Genomic DNA, 27,157 nt, shown 5'->3' with positions numbered 1-27,157 from the left:
TGCGTCACCATACGGAAGTAAGCTTATGGGCAAGACTTCTGGTTTATTAGCCGCTATCCACCTTATTTTTCAATGCGAAAGTAAGGTGTTTTCTGGTAATGTGTGAGACTTCTGGTTCATAAGGCGCTGTAGAGAAACAACAAGAAAAATAACAACGTGCAGTAAACTGTAAAACTGTTTGCACTACAAACCAGTGTGCTCGTAATTAAGATAATACATTAAAATAATAGGGTAAGACACACCAGTTTGCAAGACCGGAAGGTCGTGAGGATATTAATGGCAGAATTTTTATTTTAGCAGTAACTAGCAGTCGCCACTAATAGACAACTAGGACAATGAATTGTTCATCTAATAAGCTGCCACAATGACCCAAATGAAAAAAGAGCACTTCATCCTAGAATTTACCTCCATTATTAGAGCATGGGGACTGTGGAAATGATCTTTGGAGAAGCCAAAGCTACTGTATTATTCATCTTGCTGGGCTCTGGTAGAAAGTAAGAGTAACAAAGCACTCAGGTTTCAGCCTGTCGCTCCGTCACTCATTCTGTGTTTTCTGTTTCCAGTGTATCCACGTGAGCATGAGGGCAAGGGGACTGGAAATGGCCAGCAAGGACTGTGTGAAAGTGGCAGTCCGGGTCAGACCCTTCAATAAGGTTAGTACGACTAGATCATCTCAAAAACTGCAGACATAATGTGTTTTAAACTTCATTTGGTAGGATTTAATTTAGAGGTCTTTTTTAACACGTTGAGATGGAACAACAGCTTTGAAGACTCAGCTTTTTTTATACAGAGGGAGCGGGATGCAGGCAGTCGCTGCATTATTTCAGTGACCTCCAACAATATCAGTATTCAAGACCCTCGCAACCCGCAGAACAGCCGCGCCTTCACTTTCGACTACACTTACTGGTCTCACAGTGGCTTCAGTAGGAACAAAGATGGTCTGTTTGTCCCTGAGGAGACAGGTGGGCGCTATGCTGACCAGGTAACTGATATCAGTTTATATAGAGAATATCTCACCTTGCATCTTTGTCTATGCTTAAAAGCAAGCTTTAAAATGCTGTACTACAATTGCTGCTGTATTTATTGTGATGGTGTTTTTGGGTTTGTGGAGTCTGATGAACTTGAACAGCTGAACAAACAAAGTTCCTATTTGGTTCAATCCCTCTGTCTCTCTTGTTCATTTACAGGCATGTGTGTTTCTGGATTTGGGACAGGGCATTCTTGATAATGCACTGCAGGGCTACAATGCCACATTACTGGCATATGGGCAGACTGGCTCTGGGAAGAGTTACTCCATGGTTGGTTATGGTCCTAACAAAGGCCTGATACCCACCCTCTGCGAAAGACTGTTTCAATCTATTAGGAGCATGCAAGAAAGCAGACAGTGTCAGGTTTGTCTATTAAATTCATATAACACCTGACTGTTTTGCCAAATTTGCACTGCAAAGATGGCTCAGAGGTGCCTCTGGTGTGGCATTTACACATTTGTCTATACACTGTCTGTTTAATGCTGCTTATAGGTGGCATGCATTTACACATTTGCATTTCAGTGCAATATATGAACTAACAGTATTTTGTCAAAAAGCAATTATAATCAAATTTGTTTGATGCAGTGAATTCTTATTGTCAAATAGATGCATTGTAATATGCATTATTAAATCCCCAATGCAAGACTGTTTACCTAGTAAAAATATATATGTGACCCTGGACCACAAAACCAGTCATAAGGCTACATTTTCTGAAACTGATATTCATATTGAATAAAGAAGTTTTTCATTGATGTATGATTTATTAGAATAGGACAATATTTGTCCCAGATACAACTACTTGAAAATCTGGAATCAGAAGGTGCAAAAAAAAAAAAAAATGGAGAAAATCACCTTTGAAGTTGTCCAAATGAAGCTCTTAGCAATGCATATTATTAATCAAAATTAAGTTTTGATATATTTATGGTAGGAAATGTACTAAATATTTTCATGGAGCATGTTCTTTGCTTCATTCTCATGCATTTTAACTAATGCAGTATGGTTGTTCATGTTCATATTTTTAACTAAATGAAAGGAATTTGCATAAATGGAAAATCAAATTGATTCAGGAGTTAATACACTATGTGCAGAAATCTTACCTGTTTCATTTATGTATGACTGATAAATAAGCATCCATTATGTTATTATTATCATTATTAGTTTATGTTAAAACTGTTTGTTTATATATCAGATACATAAATCTTAAATTTAGCCTTAAATATAAAAAAAATGCATGTGTGTGAAAATACTACTAATACTACTTTTTTTTTTTTTTTTTTACCAAATACAGGTATTTTTCAGCATGTTGGAAATCTACAATGAACAGGTACGAATTCACCTTTATCTGTTGCTAATGAATTCACGTTTAACTGTTTTATGTCTAACGGTTCCAAAAGTTCACTCCCTAATTTATTTGTAGTATGTGTACTGTGGATGAAACGGTTTATAAGTGATGTTTATAGGGTTTATGTTATTAAAGTAATGTTTTGCTTGATTTGAGTAGCACTTCAAACTGTGCTCAGGTTGCAGACCTGCTATCAAAGACCAGCCGATCTACGGGTGGTCTGCGGGTACGAGAGGACCAGCAGAGGGGTTTCTACGTAGAAGGGCTGAGACGGGTGCCCTGCGACAGTGCAGTGCAGGTGGAGCAGCTGATGGAGCAGGGAACACGCACGCGCACCACTGCGGCCACACACATGAACGCCAACAGCAGTCGCTCGCACATGCTCATCATCATCCAGCTCAAACAGGTCTCTTTTCTGGCAAGCATATCGCACCTAGTCTGAAAATGTCTTCACTAGCATTATTTACACATGGCGTTAACATGCAATCACCCTATTACAAAACAGGGTAGCTGCACTGTATTTATTTACAGTTTGTCCACATGAAGAACCTTCTGTTTTCTGACCCTGTATCCAGATAACTGATCTGATATGTTTTTTAAAATTTAGGGCTACATAATGAATTAAATATAAATTGTGATTATGGTTACGGCAGCTGCAATGAAGTAATTGTGTCTACACATATTTCTATTTACTGTGTCAAAGGTTTCTGTTCACAGCGTGTTTCTTTTAGCGCTGTGCCTTGTAGCGAATCACAGTCGTGACTTAGTGCTCAATCAGTGGCCTTTAATTCAGTCGCCCATGAACTTACTGTTATGAACTCTCACAAATGTTATTATTAAGTTATTATCAATAAATTATAGGCAAGATGTAAAGATATTTGTTGTGCAGTGCACAACATGGGTTCACTGATTGTTAATGGCAGTTTTCACAAGAATGCAGAACTAGTTAAAGGGTTAGTTCACCCCAAAATGAAAATTCTGTCATTAATTACTCTCAGATTTTTTTTCAGATTTTAATATTAGATATTTACTATCTTTCTGGGCCTTGAACGTGGTAGTGACATTGCTGTATATGCAGGGTCAGAAAACACTTGGATTTCATCAAAAATATTTTAATTTATGTTCCAAAGATGAACGAAGGTCTTACGGGGTTGGAACAACATGAAGGTGAGTAATTAATGACAGAATTTTCATTTTTGGGTGAACTATCTTTTTAACTAAAACCATAAAAAAGTTATTTGAAATAAAATGTTTCTCTTTTTCATTTAGTTTAACTTGATGTATTAAAGGGGTCATCGGATGCCCATTTTCCACAAGTTGATATGATTCTTTAGCGTCTTAATGAAAAGTCTTTAATATACTTTGGTTAAAAATTCTCAATGGAAGTGTAAAACAACACCCTTTTACCTTGTCAAAATCAGCTCTGCAAAAATCATCTTGTTCTGGTCGAGGTTGCTTTAAATGTTAATGAGCTCTGCTTGCCCCGCCCCTCTCTTCTCTCTGTGGAGTGACGAGCCTGTTTACTTTAGCTGCAGTTATTAGGAAAGGCGATCGCAAAGATTCATAAAAAACCCTTATACTCACTTCTGCTGTAAGTGAAGCTGGATCACGAATGATTCGCGTGAACAAAGACGGATATATGTAGATCGGGAGACGCATTCCATTCACAGACAAACTTAATCCACTGCGTCTTCAGTGGCTCAGATGTTGGGAGTAAATGACGACCACTATGTTCATTATTACATCCAGCAACACAACATCTCAATCACTCAATTGGAGATATTCTTGTCTAACTTACATCCCTGCTCCAGCATCGAAACAAAGAGTACGGACTCTGACAGCTGATCTGAGGTAAGACGCTCATGTCAATCAACTACCACGGGAGCGGCCTCTGTCGGTGTGACGCCACACCAACAGGCATCTGAGAATGGCTCGATTTGAAAAAGGGGATATTATTTTTACAGATTAATTAAAAACCACTGCATGGATTTTTATCATTGTAGGGTAGATGTGTACATACACTGCCAACACACATTAATGTTTAAACAACTTGTAAAAGTGAACTTTCCATCTGATGACCCCTTTAAAAAAACCTAAATAATAATTAATAAAAACTATGTAGACACATAAAAAAATGTAAGAGACACACAAAATTATCTTAAATTAAAATATAAAGGAAAATACAAAAATAAAAACGAATTCATATTATATTAAGAAAAAAAACTTTTTTAATAATGCTAAAATAACACTGCTCAGTCCAAGAGCTGAACTGAAATGAATGATAGTTTCATTCACTTATTTTCAATGATATTATAAACTTAAATGATAGTGCTATTTTCTTAGATGTTCTATACTTGTATTTTCCTGTGCTTGTAGATTTTCTCAAAGGAGTGCATCACCAAACAGTCCAACATTTACCTAGTGGACCTGGCTGGTAGTGAGAGACAAAGGTCATCAGGGTCAGAGGCCGACAGGCTGAAAGAGGGCACTGCCATCAATCTCAGCTTAACTACCCTTGGAAATGTCATCAGGTCAGCAGATATATATCAGATATTTTCTCATTTTAGTGTTGTCTATGGAAGCGGTGTTTATCAATTGCTCTCTTGTTGTATATAAACGCAAGTGATGCAATGTTCTCTGTTACTGATTGTGAAAATGACCTGAGAGTGCTAATATAAAATTATTATTTAGCAGAAGCTTTAAGATAATGTACTGTAGGAGTATAAAATCATTTAAATTTAAGTTAATATTTCATTCCCATATTTGTTTATTTGGTGATATATGATTTGCCGTGTAACAAAACTGTAGATTAATTCAACATTAATTCTTAAGCTTGGTTTAAGTGTCTAAATTCTTTTTGGTGCCACTGTAGATTTAATTTGTGTTTACTATACCATTATGAATTGTTTATGCATTTATCTGTCTGTATAGTGCTCTTGCAGACATGACTCTTGGGAAGAAAGTAGTTCACATCCCTTATAGAGACTCCGTCCTCACCAAATTACTGCAGTCTGCTCTTGGTGGTAACAGTCGAACCGTCATGGTAAGATTCTGTAACTTTGCATAGAGTTTTCTTAAAGGATAAGTTCACTTCCACAAAAAAATCCCTGATAATTTACTCACCCCATGTCATCCAAGATGTTCACATCTTTTTTTAAGGCAAACTAAACTAGAATATGGTAGTAATGATGTTTTTGAATAATTGCAAGTGTTTCTTGTCCTCATACACAGATTGCAACCTTGAGCCCTGCAGATATGTGCTATGAAGAGTCTCTTTCTACTCTTCGATATGCAGAGAGGTGGAGTTTTGCAAGTTTTGCATTAGACTAATATACGTAATATATTCCACTGGACACATTGTCCCTCTTTTCAGAGCAAAGAGGATCCAAAATAAAGCAGTGGTGAATGAGAGTCCCACAGAACGACTGGTGAAGGAGCTCAAGGCAGAGAATGCCAAACTACTTCTGAGACTAAGCCGACTGGGCCAAGAAGGCCGTAAAGCTGATGATGAAACGAGTATGTGAAGTAATAGAAATACAAAGAAACTTTAAATGCAAGTACATTTCGTCTAATTCAACATGTTGTCTGTTGTAGAGGAGCTGCGGCGATTGTTGACTCATAACGAGCTGCAGATTCGAGCTATTCAGACACTGTGGGAGCAACATCTTCAAGAGGCCCTGAAAGACTGGGAGACTCAGTATGCAACTATAACACAGGTACACAAAGATGCTCTTTTACACAGTGTGGCCTTTAAATTTAAATTTGGCCTTTAAAATCAGTAATGGTATCTGAATTTAGAGCATTCATAGTTTAATAAATTTACCCAATTACACAATTTATTTTTATTCCTTTACTCTGGGCCGCAAAAGCTGATTATATTACATTCATTCAGTGTTTTGAATTTACTTTTATTTTGTTTTAGCATTATTTTATTTTATTTTATTTTATTTTAATTTATTTTATTATTTTATTTTATTTTATTTGTTTGCTTGTTTGATTATTTATGTATGTATGTATGTATGTATTTATTTATTTATTTTGTTTTTATGTTTTAAGTTTTGATTTTAATTTCAGTTTGTTTTAGTCATTTTGTTATGTGATTAATCAGGGCCACCGTATGTTGAATTTAAATAGATTGAAATATAATTTTAGTTTTAGTAATTTTGTTGTTTTTGTAGTCTTTGTAGTTTTTATTATTTACAAATTATTTTTATTTATTTTTTGCATTTCTCATTTTAGTTATATCAATTTATTGATATTCCTTTACTCTGGGCCACATTTTATTATTTTATTTGTTTATTTTTTGTTGGTGTTTTGTTTATTGTATATATTTTATTTATGTTTTTTTTATTATTATGTTATTTTCAGTTAGCTTTAATTTATATTGATTTTATATGTACTTATATATACATATATATTTCTATAAAGAATAAAACTTATTTCAGTTATTTTTTATATATATATATTTTTTTTTTTTTTTTTTTTTTTTTTTTTTTTTTTTTTTTTTTTTTATGTACTTTTTGTATGATGTTTATAGTTAGTTTCTACTTTAATTTACATTAATTAAAAACAATTTAAAATAGTTTTGTTTTAATTTTAGTTAAAAATAACAAAACTGTTATGGACAGTTCCTCCTCCAGCAATCAAGAATTCTTTCCCTCATTTAATTACCAATCTCTATCTTGGAAATCTCTTCCTGATTTAGGAGCGAAGGATGATGCAGATGCATCCGTATATAATGAATATCAATGAGGATGCTCAGCTGTCTGGCGTCGTGAAGCTCTTCATTCAGGAAGGTGAGTTTGGCTTACAATAGTGCCATCAGTCCAGTTATATCCATATATTAACTGAATGCAATATATATGTTCTTTATGAGAAGGTGAATGGGATATAGGTCTGGCAGACAACTCGCCCAGGTCGCTCTGTATCAGAGGTCTAGGGTGAGTCAAGCACGAAAAAAATCATGAACATTAATGTTGTCTCTGTAGATTTATTAAGTTGCAAAATGCGAGCTGATATTCTGTTTTTACTGTTTTCAGCATTCAGGAAAAACATGCTGTTTTCTCAAACCAGCAAAGGAGAGTATTAATTACTCCTGTGTCCGGGTCAAAGGTCATTGTGAATGGAGTGCAGATATCCAAAAGGATAGAGCTTCAGCATTTGGTGTGTTTATTATGTGTATGAGCTATTTCTCAATTCATCATGATTTGCATTTTCAAATATGAATGAGAATGGTTATCTTAAGTTAGTATTGAACCAGCTGAGCGTTAAACTGCCTTTGACCCTTGCTGATGAAGGATCGACTCGTCCTGGGTTCGAACAGCACTTACCTGTTCATCGGCTTCCCTTCGGAGCGCTCAGGAGAGGACTGGAGTCGTTACGATTATGATTACTTCCAATCTGAGCTGGCAGCAGCCGAGGGCTTCCACATTCAGTCTCTATGTGACAATCAGGGCCACCGTAGGTGTTAAATCACTTGAAATGTCCATTGTTTATTAGATATTTTTAGGTTTGTTTCATTTAGATTAATTCAGTGCAATTTTAGTATTATTTATGCACTTTTATAGAATTAAATAATATTTTGAAATAGATTAATTTTTTATATTTTTATTTTTCGTTTCATTTTTCAATATTTTTGTAATTTTTAGTAGTTTTTGTTTCGAAGGGCATAATTTAAAAAAAATTAAAAAATGTTTTTTAGCTAATATTTGCATTTTATTTTATTTCAGCTCTATTTCAATTAATGAAAATAAAGTTTATTAGTTTTCGTTAACAATAACAACACTTACAGGGCCACACCAGCCCGACCCCAGTCTACTGGCTGTGTTTTATGACTATATAAAGCTGATGCCCATGGTGACAGAAGCTAATCAGATGAGTAAAGAGTTAAAGAAGGTGAGTACAGTGATAACACTTGTGATCATGTAAAATGTAATAATATATTTTTTGGAAACCAATAGCTGAATAATGCCTCTTAGCATGAAAAGGAGCTTAAAGGGATAGTTCAACCAAAAATGTAAATTCTGTGATTGTGTACTCATTCTCAAGCTGTTTTAAACCTGTATGAGTTTTTTTGTCTATTGAACTTAAAGGAATAGTTCACCTAAAAATTAAAATTCAGTCATTAATTACTTACCCTCATGTCGTTCCAAACCTGTAAGACCTTCGTTCATCTTCAGAACACAAATTAATATATTTTTGATGAAATCCGAGAGATTTCTGACCCAGCATAGTTTTATTACCTTATTCTTTCAGTTTTTATATGAAATAATCATTCACACACACATACTCCTACAATGGCAGTTTTAACTAAATATGTTAATGTATATAATATGCTGGTATAAGTATAGGAAAATGTAAAAAGTAATGCACCTTTAAATCACAATTCTTACCTTTTCAGGGAGTTGAATTCAAACTGGAAATCAAGAACCTGGCAATGTCAGACTCTAAGGGTCATGACCTGGAGAAGGACATTGCAGTGAGAGTTACATCTGTGGAGAGCAAACAGGTGAGTCTGTCTGCATTTGACTTAAAGTGCCCATATTATGCCATTTTTAAGGTTCCTAATATAGTTTTGGGAGTCTCCTCTAATAGGTTTCCATGCATGCAAGGTCAAAAAATGCTTTTGTTTTTTCAAAATATGCATTTAATGTCACCTTATTTTCCAGCGATTCTCAAATGATTCATCTGAAGCAGTTAAAAAAATTCAGTCTCTCTAAACCCCTCCTTTATGTGAGCCTGCAGTCAGCTGGCCCAGTCTGTTGTGATTGGTCTACGTTGTGCAGGGCTCTTTTGTGAGACAATAACTTTATTTATCCTGCACTTTACAACTTTGTAGATCGTCTACATTCACATACAGCTACATTACACAATATTGGAATATTGGAAAGGGCATAGTAGGGGCACTTAGGCTCCTTTAGTTTTGCTAAATACATACGTAAGAGCGGCAAGAAGAATGTGAAGAGTAAATAGTCTCTTTCTCAGAGTACAGAAGCAAGTTGTTAAAAAGTAATGTACAGAAGCCTTAACTGGCAACCAGTGTTTGACACAGATGTCTGCTGATTTAGTTTTCAAAGATCTAATTAGATGTTTTTGAAAACATGGACCAGTGTAATTGAATAAGAGACTAATGCAATTACAGAATCAAATGTAGAGCCGAAGCACGAGTCTGTTGATGTTATATTATCCCACAGCACGCACAAAACGTTCCGGCTCTCACTCGATATTAAAGGCAGTGTTTAGGCCAAAATGAAAATGTTGTCATAATTTACTCAACCTCATGTTGTTCCATGCCTGTTAGAGTTTCTTTCATCTGTTGAACACAAAAGAAGATATTTTGAAGAATATTGATAACCAAAAGGTTGCTGGTAGCTATTGTCTTCCATAGCATTTTTTCCATATTATGGAAGTCAGTGGATACTGTTTGGTTACCAGCATTCTTCAGAATATCTTCTTTTGTGTCCAACATGCTTGGAAGGAATCATTTTGGAGCCTTTATTGGCCTCAAATTCACTTTTATAATACTCAAGAGTTTTTACATGCCTATTTTCCACCCTCTCTCTGATCGTTATATTTAAACATCCAATTTTTGCTGCTGCGTCTTTCAGACTTTTCATAAAAACATGAGCTCTGTTATGATCTAGATGTCCGTGCTTGTTGTCTTCTTAGGTGTGGATGTGGTCCAAGGCCAAATTTGTCAACCGTAAGTTTCTGATGGAGGAGGTGTACCAGCAGCAGGTGGTCGGGGGAGAGGGGGCAGACCGAGCTCCTCTTCCCAGGGACAGAGATCCGTTCTGGGATCCTCTGGAGCCTCTGCACCTGGGCAGCGCTCACTTGTGGCTGCAGTCCCTGGCGTTCCGCATCCCTCTGGAGGAGCAGGTGGAAGTGGTGGGTCCGGAAGGAACGGAGGAGGCCATACTGCAGGCACAGCTAGTGCCCTGCAGCCCAACAGGATTGTGGGTAGCATTTCTGCATTTAAATATAGAAATTAGTAGTGCTGTGCTGTAATATTTATATATTGCAGGCCACTGGGTGAAGACGACATCCTTATAGACCCGTCAGAGCTGCTTGGGAAACGCCTGGACTTTCAGCTGGTTTTGGATCAGTGCTGTGGCTTACGCTGGGTTAAAGAGGCTCGTAACAGAGGCGTGCAAATCGGGTTAGTTCGGATCAGTGCTGGCTGTATGTAATGTAGATTGTTGAACTCTTCATGAGGAAGTATTTATACAGATTTTATGTTTAGTTCTGTTCTATATTATAAATAATACTTAAGCATGTCCTAAAATAAATTGGTCAAATTTGTCACCATACAGTTGAGGTCAAAAGTTTACACCCCCCTTTCAGAATCTGCAAAATGTTAATTATTTTACCAAAATAAGAGGGATCATACAAAATGCATGTTATTGTTTATTTAGTACTGACCTGATTAAGATACTTCACATAAAAGATGTTTACATATAGTCCAAAAGAGAAAATGGTAGTTCAATTTATAAAAAAGACCCCGTTCAAAAGTTTACATACACTTGATTCTTAATACTGTCGTTACCTGAATGATCCACAGCTGTTCATTTGTTTTTTTGTTTAGTGATAGTTGTTCATGAGTCCCTTGTTTGTCCTGAATAGTTAAACTGCCCTCTGTTTATCAGAAAAATCCTTCATCCTTGAGTCTTTGGTTTTCCAGCATTTTTGTGTATTTGAACTCTTTCAAATAAACAAAACTGCAACTATTACAGAAGGTTCAAACGCTCACTGATTCTCCAGAAGGAAACACACAGCATTAAGTAGTAGTAGTACTTAATTGTCATTGTGTAGCACAATGAAATAAAAAAAAAACATTATTAACATAAAACAACACTTATGTGGGGAGCACAAAGCCGCAGCGTCTGTGCGTGCCGCCATCATTTAAAGATCAGGGCAAAATAAGGCAAAATAAGAGCATAAATAGCATTAATGAATGTTTGAACCTTCAGTAATAGTTGCATATGAGTTCCTCAGTTGTCCTCAGTGTGAAAAGATGGATACACAAAAATGCTGAAAAACCAAAGAATTTATGAGACCTGAACGACTTTCTTGAAAAAGAGTGGGCAGTTAAACTCTTCAGGATAAACAAGGGACTCATGAACAACTATCACTAAACAAAAAAACATATCTGTGGATCATTCAGGTAACAACACAGTATTAAGAATCAAGTGTATGTAAACTTTTGGTCAGTACTAAATTAAAAAAACATGCAGTTTGTATGATCCCTCTTACTTTGCTAAAATAATTAGCATGTTGCAGATTCTGTAAGGTGTATGTAAACTTTTGACTTCAACTGTATGTAGCATAATGCTACTAAAAGCTAAATGATTTGCCTAGAGACTGAAGTTCAACTAAAGTTCGGAACTGTAATTGACAGGTTTCAGGTGTTTGACTGTCCGCAACCCCTCTACACTCCAGTGGTGTGGCACAACGTGAACCCTCTCTTGGATCATAGAGTCCAATTTACTGCTCTGAGGACATCTCAGGAACTGCTCAACTACCTGCAAAGCAATGCCTTGGTGCTGGAGCTGTGGGGTCTGCAGGGTAAAAGTCTCTAACAGCATTTATAATAGAAATAGAAATCTTTTGTAGAATTATAAATATATTTACTAACAATTTTAATCAAATTAATGGGTAATTTAAAAGTATTCTTATTAATTTCTTTTTTCTTGTATTATTATTATATATTTTACCGACCCCAAACTTTTGAACAGTAGTGTATGTTGAGATTAAAATAATGATGCAATTTGATGACAGAAAATACAAAGAAGCTGTAGAAACTGTATTAAGAATCAGGCCAAACCATTTGCATTCTTGACCTTCTCCAATAAACATGTTTGTGTTTGTAGAAGGATGCTCTGAATTGGTCTCCTGTATGGATGGAGTGAAGATGACTCAGGAGGACAGCATTATTATTGACAAGATCAGTGCATCAGAAAACTCGGTATATTCCTTAAATTAACAGACCTTGCATATTACCTTTCCAGTAAATGTGCATTATATTTGTTAACACCCAAAATGCTTTGCATGAGCCAGGCTACAATTTGTATTTATGTTTGTTTAGACTGCAGAAACTGGAGGCTCTGACCTCAGCTCATCTCTCCGAGCCCTTCATCAGGACTTGGAACAGCTGAGAAATGCTAACGCAGCGCTGAAGAAAGAAAACAGTGCTCTGAGAGAGCAACTCAGCTCGGCCAGAAATGGTGACTACTTTCTGTTAAGTCATGCAGAACATTATTTCTCTGTCAAGTTACACAGTCAAAGGTTTTTAAAGAAGTCTCTTCTGCTCACCAAGCCTGCATTTATTTGATCCAAAGTACAGCAAAAACAGTAAAATTTTGAAATATTTGTATTGTTTAAAATAACTGCTTTTTATTTGAATATATTTTAAAATGTAATTTATTCCTGTGATCAAAGCTGAATTTTTAGCATCATTACTCCAGTCACATGATCCTTCAGAAATCATTCTAATATTCTGATTTGCTGTTCAAGAAACATTTAGAGAAATTAATACTTTTATTTAGCAAGAATGCTTTAAATCGATCAAAAGTGATGATAAAGACATTTATAATGTTGCAAAAGATTTCTATTTCAGATAAATACTATTCTGCTGAGCTATTCTATTCATCAAAGAAACCTGAAAAATTCTACTTTTTTTTCTTTCTTTTTTTTTTTTTTTTTTTTTTACATAATTTTCTACTATGTTTTTAACATAATAATATTGTTTTTTGGAGCAGTATATCAGCATATTAGAATGATTTCTGAAAGATCATGTGACTGGAGTAATGATACTAAAAATTCAGCTTTGAAATCACAGGAATAAATTACATTTGAAAATATATTTAAATAGAAAACAGTTATTTTAAATAGTAAAAATATTTCAAAATTGTAATGTTTTTCCTGTACTTTGGATCACTTTGGTTTTTTTAATGAAAAACTTTTGGCTGGTAGTGTATTTGGTCAGGCTGTACAGAAAATGGGGGCTCGCCTGGGACATTTTCAATTGTTTTTATTGAAATTTGATTAATTAGAATTATTAAACTTTATTTGAAAAAGTAATTGAAATTGAAATTGAAAAATTACAAGTTCAACAAATCCCCCCTCATAATTAAATTTTCCTCCCAAATTCTGTTGTTTTCTGGTTTGATTCTGTTTCGATGGTTTAATTACAGTGGTAACCAGAAAGCATGTCTAAGCAATTGAATTCATAAAGCTACATTTTTACAATAATATTGCACTATAAAATTATTAATACAATTATGGTGGTAATTAAATGAAGGCATAAAACATTCACAGTTAAACAAATCTTTTAAAATACAATAAAATGCCAATGTGATATTCCTTAAATAAAGTTTTATTAAAATGTTATTATTATTATTATTATTGTTGTTGTTATTACTTTAAGAAGTACATTCTGAACTAAGACGTACTACATTTCTGTCACAATTTAATAGGTTAAATCAAACTTTTATTTTGACAAGCTGTCATGAAGACTTTTTAGTATCTATGGGTATGATATTTATGTATGATATTTGCCAAATTCCATGACATTCCGATCTGCGCTATATTGTAAATTCCATTTTTATCACTGGATTCCGCAATTCTGTCTGTGTTTTCCTTATCACAGAAATCATAGGGCCCTAACAATACCTTTTTGCAATTAATGATAAAATAACAAGCATGAAACCTGCAAATACACAAATGTATTCACACAACAACTCAGCATTTCTTCTACAAGTGGGCCACTGCATTACCTAACATGCTCAGTTCATAACACACATTATGTTATTCTCCTTCACTTCTACCGCAGGTGTGGAGAATAACCGCGGTCGGCAGGAACGCAGAGGCAGTCTGAGGCCCAGCTGTGATGCTGAATTTGCCAAAGCCTTAAAAGTATTCTACCACAGCATGACCTCAGTTAGAGGACAACTTCAGCGGCTCCGCAGACACAAACCCAGTGTAACTGCACAAGTCTGAAACTATTCCAATCATGAGCGAGTGCTTTTGGTTATACATGCTTTGATTGTAATGTTTCTATACGTGTGCGTTTATATCTCCATAGGAGGAAGCAGACCTGCTAGGTCTCAGACTGTACGTGGATGAACACACGTATCTCCTAAAGGACTTTTCTGAACAGTTGGAACAGTGCGTCACCACTCTTAAACAGGATGTGGCTGCCATTGTACGCCGAAAAAGAGAAAAGTCTGGAATTTGGTCCTGATACACCTATTAAATCAATCATCCTGCATGAAGTTGCACACTTTTGAGACTCAATCTTGAATAAAGGTCAACAAAGTACTACATTCATGAAAGATTTACTATAGTATTTGCATTTTTTTACTATTAATGCTCTGATTTTGTCTTAAAAGTGCATTTAGAATAGGATGCTAACTAATTTTTTTAAAGTTAAATGCTGTGTGTACCATGTATTGCTGTTTACACAGCGTAAGAATTGTTTGTATACTGGAATACTCATTAAAACTTGCATTTGTTAAAATGTATATAACCCGAACACACTGCATTGACTATTTTATCCCACATTGCAGTGCACTCAACCATTCATTTCTACTGGGACAAATGAACTACAACAGAAACAATATGAACCATGATTTTGACATATCTTGATTCGATTTGATATTGATTTATTTGGATGTATATCAGGTACAGTACATGTCCGTTTTTCTCAAGGAAAAAAATGTTTACTAATGCTGTTAACTATTTAGGGAACCCTGACAGTATATTACTATAATATTAAAGTTTAAAGTTAACAACTGATTTAATGATTTGATGGTTTTCCTGAGTAAATGTAATGTAATAAATATGATTTCTTTTTTTATATATATATTAAAAAAGTCATCGGGTCCAGTTCCAAAATAAAATGTTTCTGTAATGAACCGTTTAAACCGATTGAGATTTAGTTGGATTATAGAGGGTTAAACGAAAGACCGCCCACTTTCTCCTTATTAGAATTCTTCCGCCTAGCCCTGTCAGCTCTGTGATTGGTCCACCTAGAAATTACATATTACAGAGGGCCAATGAGAGACTGAATTCTAATTTGCTACCTTTACCACAAGTTCCGCCACCTGTGGGAATTGTTACACTGATAAACAAAGTTACAACGATAAAATACTCTGATAAACTATGGTAGCTGTAAAGTTGTTGTTCGCAGGTAGTGGGAAGGACATCGTTGCCAAAATTAAGTTAATCGGAATAGGAAAGGAAACCAGCAGAAAACCAAAGAACTCATCAATGGGTAAGTTATTTCAGTATCCAACAGGCTGCCGTGCCAAATTTTTTTTATTGTGGCCTTTGCTGCCATTGTTTTGTATATGTTAAATATCCACTTAGGTGCTTTGAAGCTTATCAAACAGTCCCGCCTTTTTTTTTTTTTTTTAAAGTCAGTACCGTTTCGTTTATCACAGCTTAGGCCAGAGCCGTTGAGCTCAGTAAAGCCGCGTTTGAAAGCCAGTTTCATCCATATTGCTATAAAATAGCATTCTGAAGTACAGAAATCAGTTATTCAGTATTTACACTGTCTGAATCTATTCCTATTCCCTATAAAGTGCACTAGAAAATATTAATTGTGTGAACAAGTGACTGATTTCAGCCCTTACTTCATGGTGTGGTCAGTTGCCCGGATGCGCGGCCATGTTGGCGATACTCGGATGTAAATAACAGCATGGATTGCACAGTTATGTACTACCAAAGTCTCTTTATAGTCTTTGGTACTACAAAATGCGTTGTTCTGCTAATTTGTACTGTCTTAACCATGGAAAAAACGTGTGGAAGCTGCTAAATCATATAGAGTAGGACTTAGTTGGCAGAAAAGAGCGCAATATTTTGACAAACTAAGTTAATGTGGTAAAGATAAGCACAAGCAGTATTAATTAAGCTATTAATTTAATATTTAACCTGCCTGACCGGAAAGGATAAGAACAAACATGAATGCTGTCAAGATTCTTGCTCTGGAAATTCTGGTTCAGTTTGGTCAAGCACAAACGCCTTTTGTTCCTCAGACAGTTTTTTACACTCCTTTGCCTTATTTGTTATAACGTTTGGCAGTTTATAGTACTCCAGATGTTTTTCCTGGTCCGACTGAAACATGACCGCAATTGATCATTTTCAGCAGCAATAATCAGCAAAATATGCAAGTTTAGTTCGGTTCAGTGGCATTGTTTATGTTCAGTGCAGAGGGCGGGACGCTTCAGATTCTAGAGAGCATTTGATTGGACAAATTCCTATCTGGATTGGTCGTGGTCCCTGTGTCTCACCTGGCTGCCCATTGATGGCAACACTGCTCAGAAAGTTGCCCTGTGTATCATCGGCCTAATTTTTAAATGCTTATATCCTGTAAATACAAATTTTGAGGTTTTTTTTTTTGAGCACACTAGCTTATAGATAACATTAGGCTCATTCATACTTAAAGCCTAAAAATTTAAATTTTGATTTCATGAGGACCTCAAGGTTTGTGAAAACAGTCATTTTGCATTGTGAATTTACTAACTCAGCCGTCATTATGCATATTTGATGTAATTATGCACAATAATGGCATTTTTCATCCGTTACATTGAATAGGCCACTGTGCCAATCTAGTAATATTATTTATTGTTAGCATTACTACTTTGTATTCATGGATTTTTTTAAGATGCCACGTTTGTTTTTTACCGTCTAGTGCTGAAGTGTCTCGTTGCCTCCATACTGCATGGAAGTGATTTGGATTTTACAATTAACAGTTTTAGTTTGATGATAACTGTGCTGTTTGCTTGTTGCATGTCTAAGGTTGGACTGGCTCTTTTGCAGTACTATAGATGAGGACACAATAAGCTAGGCTGGTATTTTATGTTTTTCATGACGAGAGAAGGTTTTAAAGTCATAGTTAGCTACAGAAGTTTGTGCTATAACTAGTAGTAAAGAGGTAGAGACGACCAGTTCATGTGCTGCTTTACTCGAGATGCTTCAGCGATGTCACGCCACATTAAAGAGCACCAAAATAGTATTTGTTGTTTGCATTTTGTGATTGAATTTACAGAATTTGAGAGCTGAGACTTGTTTTGTAGGAAAAGTAAGAAAGCACAAAGCTTATTACGATTTGGATGCGCTACTAATAAGGTTTTAAATATGTTTTGTTCATGAATCAACTAAAAACAGCATCCTTGGGATTTAAAAACAGTGGCTGAGAAAAAAAGAGATATAAATATTGTCAACCCAGCCCTATGTATGTATTTATTTATTTAATTAACACAAAATTGCACGAATTGGGTCATGCAATATTGTTTCACATACTATAGAAGGCCTTATAAGCAAGTACACTTCAGTTGCATAATAATAGACACAGAATATTTGATATGTTCTTTATTTAGTTAGAAACAAACCAGAACAGCATTCTGCAATCTTTCAAACAACTCACAGATTCATTGGTCTCTAAAACATTTTTTTTTTCTCTCATTTCTTGAATCAGTTTAACTATTCTGCTACAGTTACAGAATTCACAAATATAACAACTCATGACAGTATTACAAAAACTAGTTCTTTCTCTTACTCAAACTATATATTCTTTCAACTCTGGGTGTGCTTTTAAATATGTTTTTAGAGATGTCTGTCATCTGTGAGAATCAGCATTTTCGTTAGTGATAAAAAAAAAAAAAATGCAACAAAAATGTCAAACTTTTCAAACGTGTGATCAAACGGATGGATTTCAAGAGTGTTTGCATCGCACTCGTAGTGCAAATTTCTCAGCCATTTGAGCAGAGTACATGCTGACAAACCCATCCCAGCGTACCGTGCACAAGTGAGGACACTAAACCGGAAAACAGCAACACCGTAAGATAGCCGAGGAAGCTTTAAATAGCAACAAGACTTCTCTATGCTCAAGCAAGCAAATGAATAGGTGCTTCAGAAGACTGATGTTAAAGCCAAGCCGGTCGAGCCCTGTTTGATCTCTCACTTAAAGAACGGAGAACTGAATGCCGTGTTTGTTGAGACGGTTGATCAGGGTGGTCTTGGCAAACGTTGCTCCTGGAGTGTAAACACCGCCGCTGTGGACAATCATCCAATAATGTACATTCAGAATATACCACTTAAAGGGACAAGTTACCCAAAAATGAACAATTGTCATCACTCAAACTGTTCCAAACCTGTTTGAGTTTCTTCTGAACACAAAATAAGAATGTTGGTAACTATACAGTTGCTGGTCCCCATTGACTTCCATAGTATTTTCTTCCATACCATGGAAGTCAATGGGGACCAGCAACTGTATAGTTACCAACTTCTTTAAAATATCTTAATTTGTGTTCAACAGAAGAAAGAAATTCATACAGGTTTGGACCAGCTTGAGGGTGAGAGTTTTCATTTTTGGGCAAACTATCCCATTAATAATACAAACTGCTTATTTAGATTTAGTTTTGACCTCATATGTGGCTAGACTCACGTTTTTGGAAGAGAATCTGGTTCATTCAACATGGTAAGGGCCGCTTGAACCATAGCGATTGGTGTCGCGACATATCCTGCCTCTGGAAAAAACCACACGCAAAAAATGGAGATGAGAAATATGCATTAATGGAGTTGCATTATTACGAGGCAGATTTGAATACAGTACCTGGTCCTTTGACCAGAGTGCGGATCTTCCCATTGGGTTTGCCCTCACTGGGGTCTGTACCTTCAGTGTAACCCTCTCCAAGAAAGATGAAACTGAAAGAGGAGCCCTCCATCTGCAGATATCACATTTAAATAAAGCAAATACTAAAAAATAGATCTGACAGCCTAGATGATAATGATGATCATGTGGGTACAATACCTGTTTTCTAGTTGGACCTGCTTTGGAGAAGAAGCCGAATGAGAAAAACTCTGGAAACTGCAGAGAAAGTATATATTTAAGTATATCAAAATTAAATGCAATATATTTTTGCAATATATCCACCTTCGTCTTCCCACTTCGTCGAGTGGGTGTGGCCATTTGTAAATTTTGTGGGTCTAGCTTCCAGTGTCATCTGCATCCAGCTATTTTTAGCTATACGAAATGAGTAGTTTTGCTGCTTGATATTGCAAATTTGTGTGTCTTACCATGTTATTTTAATGTATTGTCTTAATTATGAACCCACTGGTTTGTAGTGCAGACAGTTTTACCGTTCACTGCACGTTGTTATTCTTCTCGTTATTTCCCTATAGCGGATAATGAACCGGAAGTCTCGCCCATAGGCTTACTTCAGTGGATACTGTAGTAGTGTGTTTTACCTTCTTGAGGAGATTTCTGCCAAAGTTGAACTTCACAAGGAAAAAGAACATCAATCCGGCAAAGATGAGTTTAAAAACGTTGGAAATGCCACCAACACCAGCATACGCCCCATACTGAACCTGTATGAAACACACACAGATGGATCAGTGAATGTAAAACATAGAAAAATATTTATGGCAGTGCAAGTCATTTTACGATAAAGCAGACATTTTGTTCAGTCTTTAGTCAAGGACAAGGTAGATGCCAAATTTCATTTTGTGAGGGGAATGAATTTTTGATGCCTTACTGTTGTATATCTTACTCTTGTACATCTGTTGCTTAGCCAATGAAATATTACATTGACATTTAGTCAATTAGCACTTTTATCCAAAGCCACTTACACCAAGGACCAATGAGGACAATAGAAGCAATAAAAAACATTTTTAAACAAAAGAGCAATAATATGTAAGTGTTATGACAAGTCTCTGTTAGCCGAAAGCAGTACACGTAACAATAAATAAAAAGAAATCAAGTAGATATTAAAAAGTATATAAATTGTATTATTTTTAGGAAAATAACCTATCGTTACGCTAGATAAGACCCTTTTTTTCTCAGCTGGGATAGTTTACAAGCACACTTGGGATCATTTGCCGCATTTAAACTGCATTTTGAAAGTTCAAAATCGGGGCACCATATCAGTCTGTTATATGGAGAAAAATGCTGAAATGTTTGCTCAAAAAACATAATTTCTTTATGACTGAGGAAAGAAAGACATGAACATTTTGGATGACAAGGGGGTGAGTACATTTTATATGTGAATCTCCTTTAATGAACTAGTGTTGTTTTTATGTGCTTTTGAAATTTTTATTATTTTAAACACTTTAATTCATTTATTTCAGTATTAGTCATTTTAGTATATAATATACTAAACATTATTATATACATTTTAGTATATAATATTAAGTGTATATATATATTTACTTTATTTTAATTTATATAGGCCCCCTCAAGTTTGAGTTTCCCTAATATGTGTGTGTACTGTGTATATTTATTATGTATATATAAATACAAACACATTCATGTATATATTTAGAAAAATATTTTCAAGTATATGCATTTATTATAATTTTTATGTAATTTATATTATATATAAATAAAAATATTTTGTACACATAACATTTCTCTTAAATATATGCATTAATTTCTGTGTATTTATATATACATAATTACATACAGTACACGCACATAAATTAGGCAAACTCAAACTTTTATTTTGTATGCAATTAATAATCGTAATTAATCATTTGACAGCCCTATGACAAGAACTCAAAGTTAAACTGTGTCAGAACAAATTCATCTTGATAATGTCAGAAAACTTTGATAGAAAGGTATGTAATGGATTACAATCAACCAAAAATTCAGACAGTATTTACACAACTATCAATACTTTGTTGAACGATTACTAAGCAATGCTTAATTTTGTTTAGTCTGTGGTGTAAAAAGGTTGCATTAGCAATAAAAGAAAAAACACACTTATGCAAAACATGGTCAGGTCAAAGTGTCTGAATTTTTGGTCCAAAATTTGGATCAGTTTTTTTTTTTAATTGGTAGTCCACTATATAAAGAATTTTTGGGTATAATATGTCACAGTTTACTTTATTTTGCTATCCTCATTTACAAAAATGAACTATAGTGTCTTGGACCCACTAGTAAAAAAAAAAATATCAAAAATGACATCTGATGTTTGATTCATTTTTGATTGAATGACTTACCGGAGACTCACTGAGCTCTTCAGTTAAGTAGCGCTGAGTCCTTTTCACCACTGATGGGTCAGTACCCATAAAGGGAATTGCGTATTGCTGCAACTCGTTGCTATAAAACAGTGCACCCCTGTAGACAGAAATTAATTTTTTGTTATAACAGACAAATTTCCATGAGCACATTAACATCTGACTATGATATTTACATATCATCACCTATTAAGTAACCTAAATCGTTTGAAAATTGGTTGTCATACAGACCTCCTTTTAAGTTTAGGCCCCACCACAGGGAGAGGCTTGTGACCGAACTTCTTCCTGAGGCTCCGTAACTTGTTGCTGTCTGCTAAGCCATAAATGGCCGACTGCCAGGTGCCATCATGGATGCAGCCTCCCTGCGAGCACACACCAGAATGTGGGTCAGCTGACACTTAAACACAGAGGTTTTTTAAAAGCAGACAATTTCAGTGTTTAGAACTTTAATTCATAGGATTTTTGAGTTTAAAACTTAAGGGTACCAACCTCTGGCCCTGAACTCGCAGTCAAAAAGCTCTCTACGGCTGTTAGTGTCCCTGATAATGAAAAAAACTATATTAATATTATATAATACAATATAATATATTATAATATATAATTACATGACAAACATACCTTTAAACTGGTCCCTGGTGTAAATGACACCCATGTCTGCAGGAATGGAGTCAAAACCACAGCTTCCCACAATGTAGACGCCCTTTTCAGCAGCCTGGTCATTGTAGTTTAGCTGCATACTCTCCAGGAACTACAACAAATAGAATATAAACAACACTCATTTCTATATTTAGGATATGCTCTCAAACCAAAATGTTGCTCAAGCCAACATTAAATCAAAATAGACCCAATTAGCCTGATACACATTCCTGGTCTTACAATTCATTGTGTTACTACAAAAAATATGTCTTCATAATCTTTTATCAAAATAACTTGTGGATTTCCTTTTCCAAAGTCCTGTTTCACTCAGGTATGTCACATTATGAAAGTATCATGCATACTTTGTTAACTTTTATATTGTTGGCTTGTTATGCTCTATGTCCATTCATGGTTTTATTGTACATTTGATTGTGATCATGAAAAAAGAGCAAAACATCAGAGAAAAGCACCTGTGGTTCTCCAGAAATGTCAATGCAGTGTGTTCCACTCTCCACACAAGACTTGACAACAGGTTCACCAAAAAATCTGTACTGTAAAAAAAAAAAAACACCAAAGTTCTGAATCAGTATTATATAGACACTATTTCCTGAGCAGCAATTCAGCATATTAGAATGATTTCTGAAGGATCATGTTACACTGAAGACTGGAGTAATGCTGAAAATTCAGCTTTGCATCACAAAAATAAATTGCATTTTAAAATGTATTCATATTAAAAAAAAGTTGTTTTGCAATAATATTTCACAATATTACTGTACTGTGTTTTTGATCAAATTAATACAGCCTTGCTGAGCATAGGAACCTTACTGACCCCAAACTTTTGAATGGTAGTGTGAATGAACATTTATTTTATTCTATACAATATACACTAGCAGTCAAACAATTTCGAACAGTAAGTTTATTTTTTCTTTTTATTTATTTATTTTTTTTTTTAAGAAGTCTCCTCAGCTCACCAAGCCTGCATTTATTTGATCCAAAGTACAGCAAAAACAGTACAATTTTTAAAAATGAACTGGTTTCTATTTGAATATATTTTAAAATGTAATTTATTCCTGTGATATCAAAGCTGCATTTTTAGCACCATTACTCCAGTCACATGATCCTTCAAAAATCATTCTAATATTCTGATTTGCTGTTCAAAAAAACATTTATTATTTTTATGTTTTTTTTCTTTGATGGTTTCTGTGAATTTCTTTTTCTTTGATGAATAGAAAGTTCAAAAAAAGAGCATTTATCTAAAATAGAAATTTTTATGTAAGATTATAAATGCCTTTATCATCAATTTAAAGCATCCATGCTAAATAAAAGTATTAATTAAAAAATTCTTCTACTGACTCCAAGCTTTTGAATGATATAGTGTATGTTACAAAAGCTTTTTAAATGCTGATCTTTGGATCTTTCTATTCATCAAAGAGTCCTGAAAAAAGTGTACTTATCTGTTTTAAATATTGATGATGATAATAAAAAAAAGTTTCTTGAACAGCAAATCAGCATATTAGAATGATTTCTGAAGGATCATGTGACTGAAGAATGCAGCACTGATGCTGAAAATTTATCTTTGATCACAGGAATAAATTACATTTTAAAATGCATAAAAATAGAAAGCAGTTATTTTAAATATTAAAAATATTTAAAAATTGTACAGTTTTTGCTGTACTTTGGATCAAATAAATGCAGGTTTGGTGAGCAGAAGAACTTTTGACTGGTAGTGCATATACTATTGACGAATAATATCTAGGGGAAAAACAACATTTACTCCTTTAGACAATGCTCTCCCACATTTGCATGCATATGAATGGAAGTCAGTGGAAAGAAAAGTGCAGTGTGACCGACCCTCAAACAAGATCATCTGCTGTTCAATGTGCAAACATGATTATCTTTTTTTTTTGCAGGACAGTATTGCATAACCACATAGAGTCACATACAGATATCAGCCTGATGTAGCAAGCTGGGTAAACATTAGGGTGTTACATTGCAAAAAGTCATTTAAATATCAATAGCCTGATGTTTTATGACTAATCATAATGCACAAGCAATTCTGTGTGCTGCAGTCTTGCGTACTTACAGGCCCCACACAGCTGAGCACAATAACAGCCTGTTTGCACATAGCAGCCAATGAGTCCGGATCGCTGACATCTGCGATGAGAATGTCCACCTCTGACTTGAGCTCTGGCTTACCTAAGAACAAAAGGACAGCTTTTATGATACTTGTACACTGTAATTATGCAAACCGTGCAGGGTTATGTGTCGTCATTTAATGCAAAATGGTCAGACTGTAAATTATTTAAGATTATAATTTACTGCATGAATGCAAAGCGGTCTAGGCCAAACTCCAGGTCATAAATAATTCCGTTCGTTCACAAAGATCAGATAACTTTCACTAAAAGGAATCCTAAACAGTCCTATCTTTATTCAGTGACCCGTCTGGCTAAATGAATTCTTATTGAAATCTAAATATAACTCGGAGCAAATGTTCGATCCATTCAAAGCTACACGATTAAAGGCGTCCAATATGTCACTGGAATATAATTTTCCATCAGCTGTTGAGGATTAATTAAACTGTCCCCCAAAGACCACCATGAGCAAAGAGCCTATTGTTTGAAAAAATGCATGTAGATTATCCAAGCTAAACAATGCAGCGTCCCACAAGGAGGCATTTATCTGTCAAATCAGCCATTTAAGAAAATCAGTTCACTGGTAAATGCCACGATGTAGGTCAAAGTCAAGTCTAATGTAATATAGTTGGGTCAGTGCAACACTTTGAAACTGTTGCCAAACTACCATCTACAATGCTTCCTTTCCTACTTCTTCTAAAAGCATGACATTTCAAATGCAGATATTTTCAATAACTCATTCTGCTCAATTATCATGCAACAGATGCAAAACATCAGTAAATATCTCTAAAGAGAAAAAAAATCCCTAATTTTGATAATAATAATTTTCTAATATTAAATATTTGAAATCTGCTGAGCATTGAGAGGCCAAAGGAAAAATTTATAAACTTTTTTTGTACTTCTTCTTTTTATTAGATGACTTAGCATTTTAAATGTTAACATTTTAAATTATCATGCAATATATTAATTAACTAACATTAAGTATTTTAATAACTTTGTGCTTTTGTCATTTAATTTTTTTTTAAATATTATGTTTAATTTTCATTGCAGTTTTAATTGAATTAGTTACAGTATGTCATATTTGTGTCTGAAATGTATTTTAGCTATACAGTTAGTTTTTTAATCTAATATTTATACTTTATTAGAGCTTTATTATTTTTCTGTCTTGCAACAACTATTGAATTACAAAAATACCACTGTAACCAAAGTTTTATATATATTAAATAATATAATATACCAGTCAAAAGTTTTTTAACAGTAAGATTTTTGACTGATTTTTTTTTTTTTTGAAAGAAGTCTCTTTTGCTCACCAAGCCTGCATTTATTTGATCCAAAGTACAGCAAAAAAAAGTAAAATTATTTTTTTTAATATTTTTACTATTTAACATAACTATTTTCTCTTTGAATTTATATTTTAAAATATTATTCATTCCTGCTTTTTCAAAGCTCAATTTTTTGCATCATTACTCCAGTCACATGATTCTTCAGGAATAATTATAAAATTATTTGCTGCTCAAAAACATTTATTATGTTGAAAACAACCGAGTAGAATTTTTTAAAAGTTTCTTTGATGAATAGAAAGTTCAAAAGAACAGCATTTATCTGAAATAGAAATCTTTTGTAACATAAATGTCCTTATCATCACTTTTGATCAATTTAAACAATCTTTGCTAAATAAAAGTATTAATTTCTATAATTTCTCCTAGTTCAAACGAAGAATGAATTAAGACGAACGTTTCTGACACATTTCTGATCCTGCAGATCTTAAAAACACCAGTACTATGGTGCAATACTATGGGATTTTTTGTGGCGCAGACGTATTTGACAGTTCTATCAGTTGGACATATCGACATTTCAAGCAAATCTAGCATGATTCAAACTGGCTTTACGCACTGAGAGCTCCGGCGGCCTGCTCCACAACTTTCTCCAGCTTGGTTCTGTTCCTTCCTGCCACGGCCCATTTCAGATTCCCCTTGGGACCCTCGGATGCGGTGCGGGCCACCTCCTCCACCACAAACTGTCCTGTGAAACCAGAAGCGCCGAAGATGATGATGTGGTAGGGTCTGCTGGATGAGGTGCTGAACGCCGCCATACTGTAACGCTGCCGAGCTGCGGACCGTCCGGACTGATACTGGAAGAGACAGACTGCGAGCAGCAAGACGAACACCTGACAGTTCTACGACTGACACAGACGCACTGCCTGGCGCTACTTCCGTAACGCCTACAACTCGAAGTTCATTCAAGAGCATCAGCGATGCGCAGCTTTGTATGCGCACCATTTGAAATCATTTTTAAAAATGAAAGAAAAAGATGGATGCACAGGCGAGGATTTGTTTGATAATTGTATTTTGATTTAGCATCTGTTGTAACCACAAAAATGACGCAGAATCAAGCAATTATATAGAGTGTTGACCAAACAAGAATTGCGTTGATCATACGCATACAGTACTAATAGAACGCAAGCGTGCAATGCGTCACGTCAACTCGTTTTGTGATTGGTCTACTCGGTTTAAAGGCGGAACGGGAAGATTGTTAGGATTACAGTATACGATATTATGTTGACATGGCGTTGTGCACTTTGAAACACAGTGCTTTTTAAAAGTTTGGTATCAGTAAGAGTTTTTAAAGAAGTTTCTTATGCTCATCAAGGCTGCTTTTATTTGAGAAAAAATCCAGAAAAAAACTGTAATATTATTTCAATGTAAAATAACTGTTTTCTATGTGAATATATTTTAAAATGTGATTTATTCCTGTGATGCAAAGCTGAATTTTCAGCATCATTACTCCAGTCTTCAGTGTCACATGATGTTAATATGCCAGTTTATTATTAATGTTGAAAACAGATGTGCTGCTTAATATTTTATTGGAACCTGTAATGCTTTTTTTCAGGATTCTTTAATAAATAAAATGTTAAAAAGAATAGAATTTATTTAAAATAGAAATATTTTGCAACAATATAAACTATGATTTAAAAGTTTGTGATCAGTATATTTACATTC

The 27,157-nt window shown here is 34.7% G+C and overlaps 2 protein-coding genes across 2 annotated transcripts; one reads left to right on the top strand and one right to left on the bottom strand.

Moving 5' to 3' along the window:
- The first annotated feature begins 578 nt into the window (after positions 1–578).
- Positions 579–14,714, top strand: kif28 (kinesin family member 28). The gene is given in 23 exon segments (XM_051133017.1): positions 579–653; positions 791–982; positions 1,188–1,391; positions 2,317–2,352; positions 2,549–2,776; positions 4,747–4,988; positions 5,302–5,413; positions 5,602–5,669; positions 5,744–5,886; positions 5,965–6,086; positions 7,076–7,166; positions 7,250–7,310; positions 7,410–7,533; positions 7,668–7,810; positions 8,154–8,265; positions 8,771–8,878; positions 10,039–10,325; positions 10,394–10,528; positions 11,768–11,934; positions 12,240–12,334; positions 12,455–12,593; positions 14,201–14,349; positions 14,453–14,714. Coding segments are annotated over 23 exon segments (3,192 nt in total). The 3' UTR covers positions 14,612–14,714.
- Positions 14,715–17,727: 3,013 nt separating this feature from the next.
- sccpdha.1 (saccharopine dehydrogenase a, tandem duplicate 1) lies at positions 17,728–26,367 on the bottom strand. The gene is made up of 12 exons (XM_051133023.1): positions 26,052–26,367; positions 24,110–24,222; positions 22,497–22,577; positions 22,009–22,138; positions 21,880–21,929; positions 21,622–21,752; positions 21,373–21,490; positions 19,621–19,740; positions 19,184–19,240; positions 18,986–19,097; positions 18,818–18,899; positions 17,728–18,425 (listed from the first exon to the last, which is right to left on the bottom strand). The coding sequence occupies exons 1-12, from the start codon at positions 26,248–26,250 to the stop codon at positions 18,335–18,337; spliced, it is 1,284 nt and encodes a 427-aa protein (XP_050988980.1). The 5' UTR covers positions 26,251–26,367; the 3' UTR covers positions 17,728–18,334.
- Positions 26,368–27,157: the final 790 nt, after the last annotated feature.

This window comes from Labeo rohita, chromosome 17 (assembly GCF_022985175.1).
Source record: "Labeo rohita strain BAU-BD-2019 chromosome 17, IGBB_LRoh.1.0, whole genome shotgun sequence".
Classification (NCBI taxonomy): domain Eukaryota; kingdom Metazoa; phylum Chordata; class Actinopteri; order Cypriniformes; family Cyprinidae; genus Labeo; species Labeo rohita.
The sequence above is the reverse complement of the archived record's forward strand: the minus strand, read 5'-3'. Positions and strand labels throughout refer to the sequence as shown.

Excerpts from the sequence above, each read along its gene's own strand:
- sccpdha.1 (XM_051133023.1), bottom strand. The coding sequence starts at position 26,250 with ATGGCGGCGTTCAGCACCTCATCCAGCAGACCCTACCACATCATCATC. Across the intron at positions 21,491-21,621 it reads GGGCCTAAACTTAAAAGGAG|GGGTGCACTGTTTTATAGCA; the intron begins GTCTGTATGACA and ends TTCTGTCTACAG. Across the intron at positions 18,426-18,817 it reads CCAGATTCTCTTCCAAAAAC|CGGCGGTGTTTACACTCCAG; the intron begins GTGAGTCTAGCC and ends GATTGTCCACAG.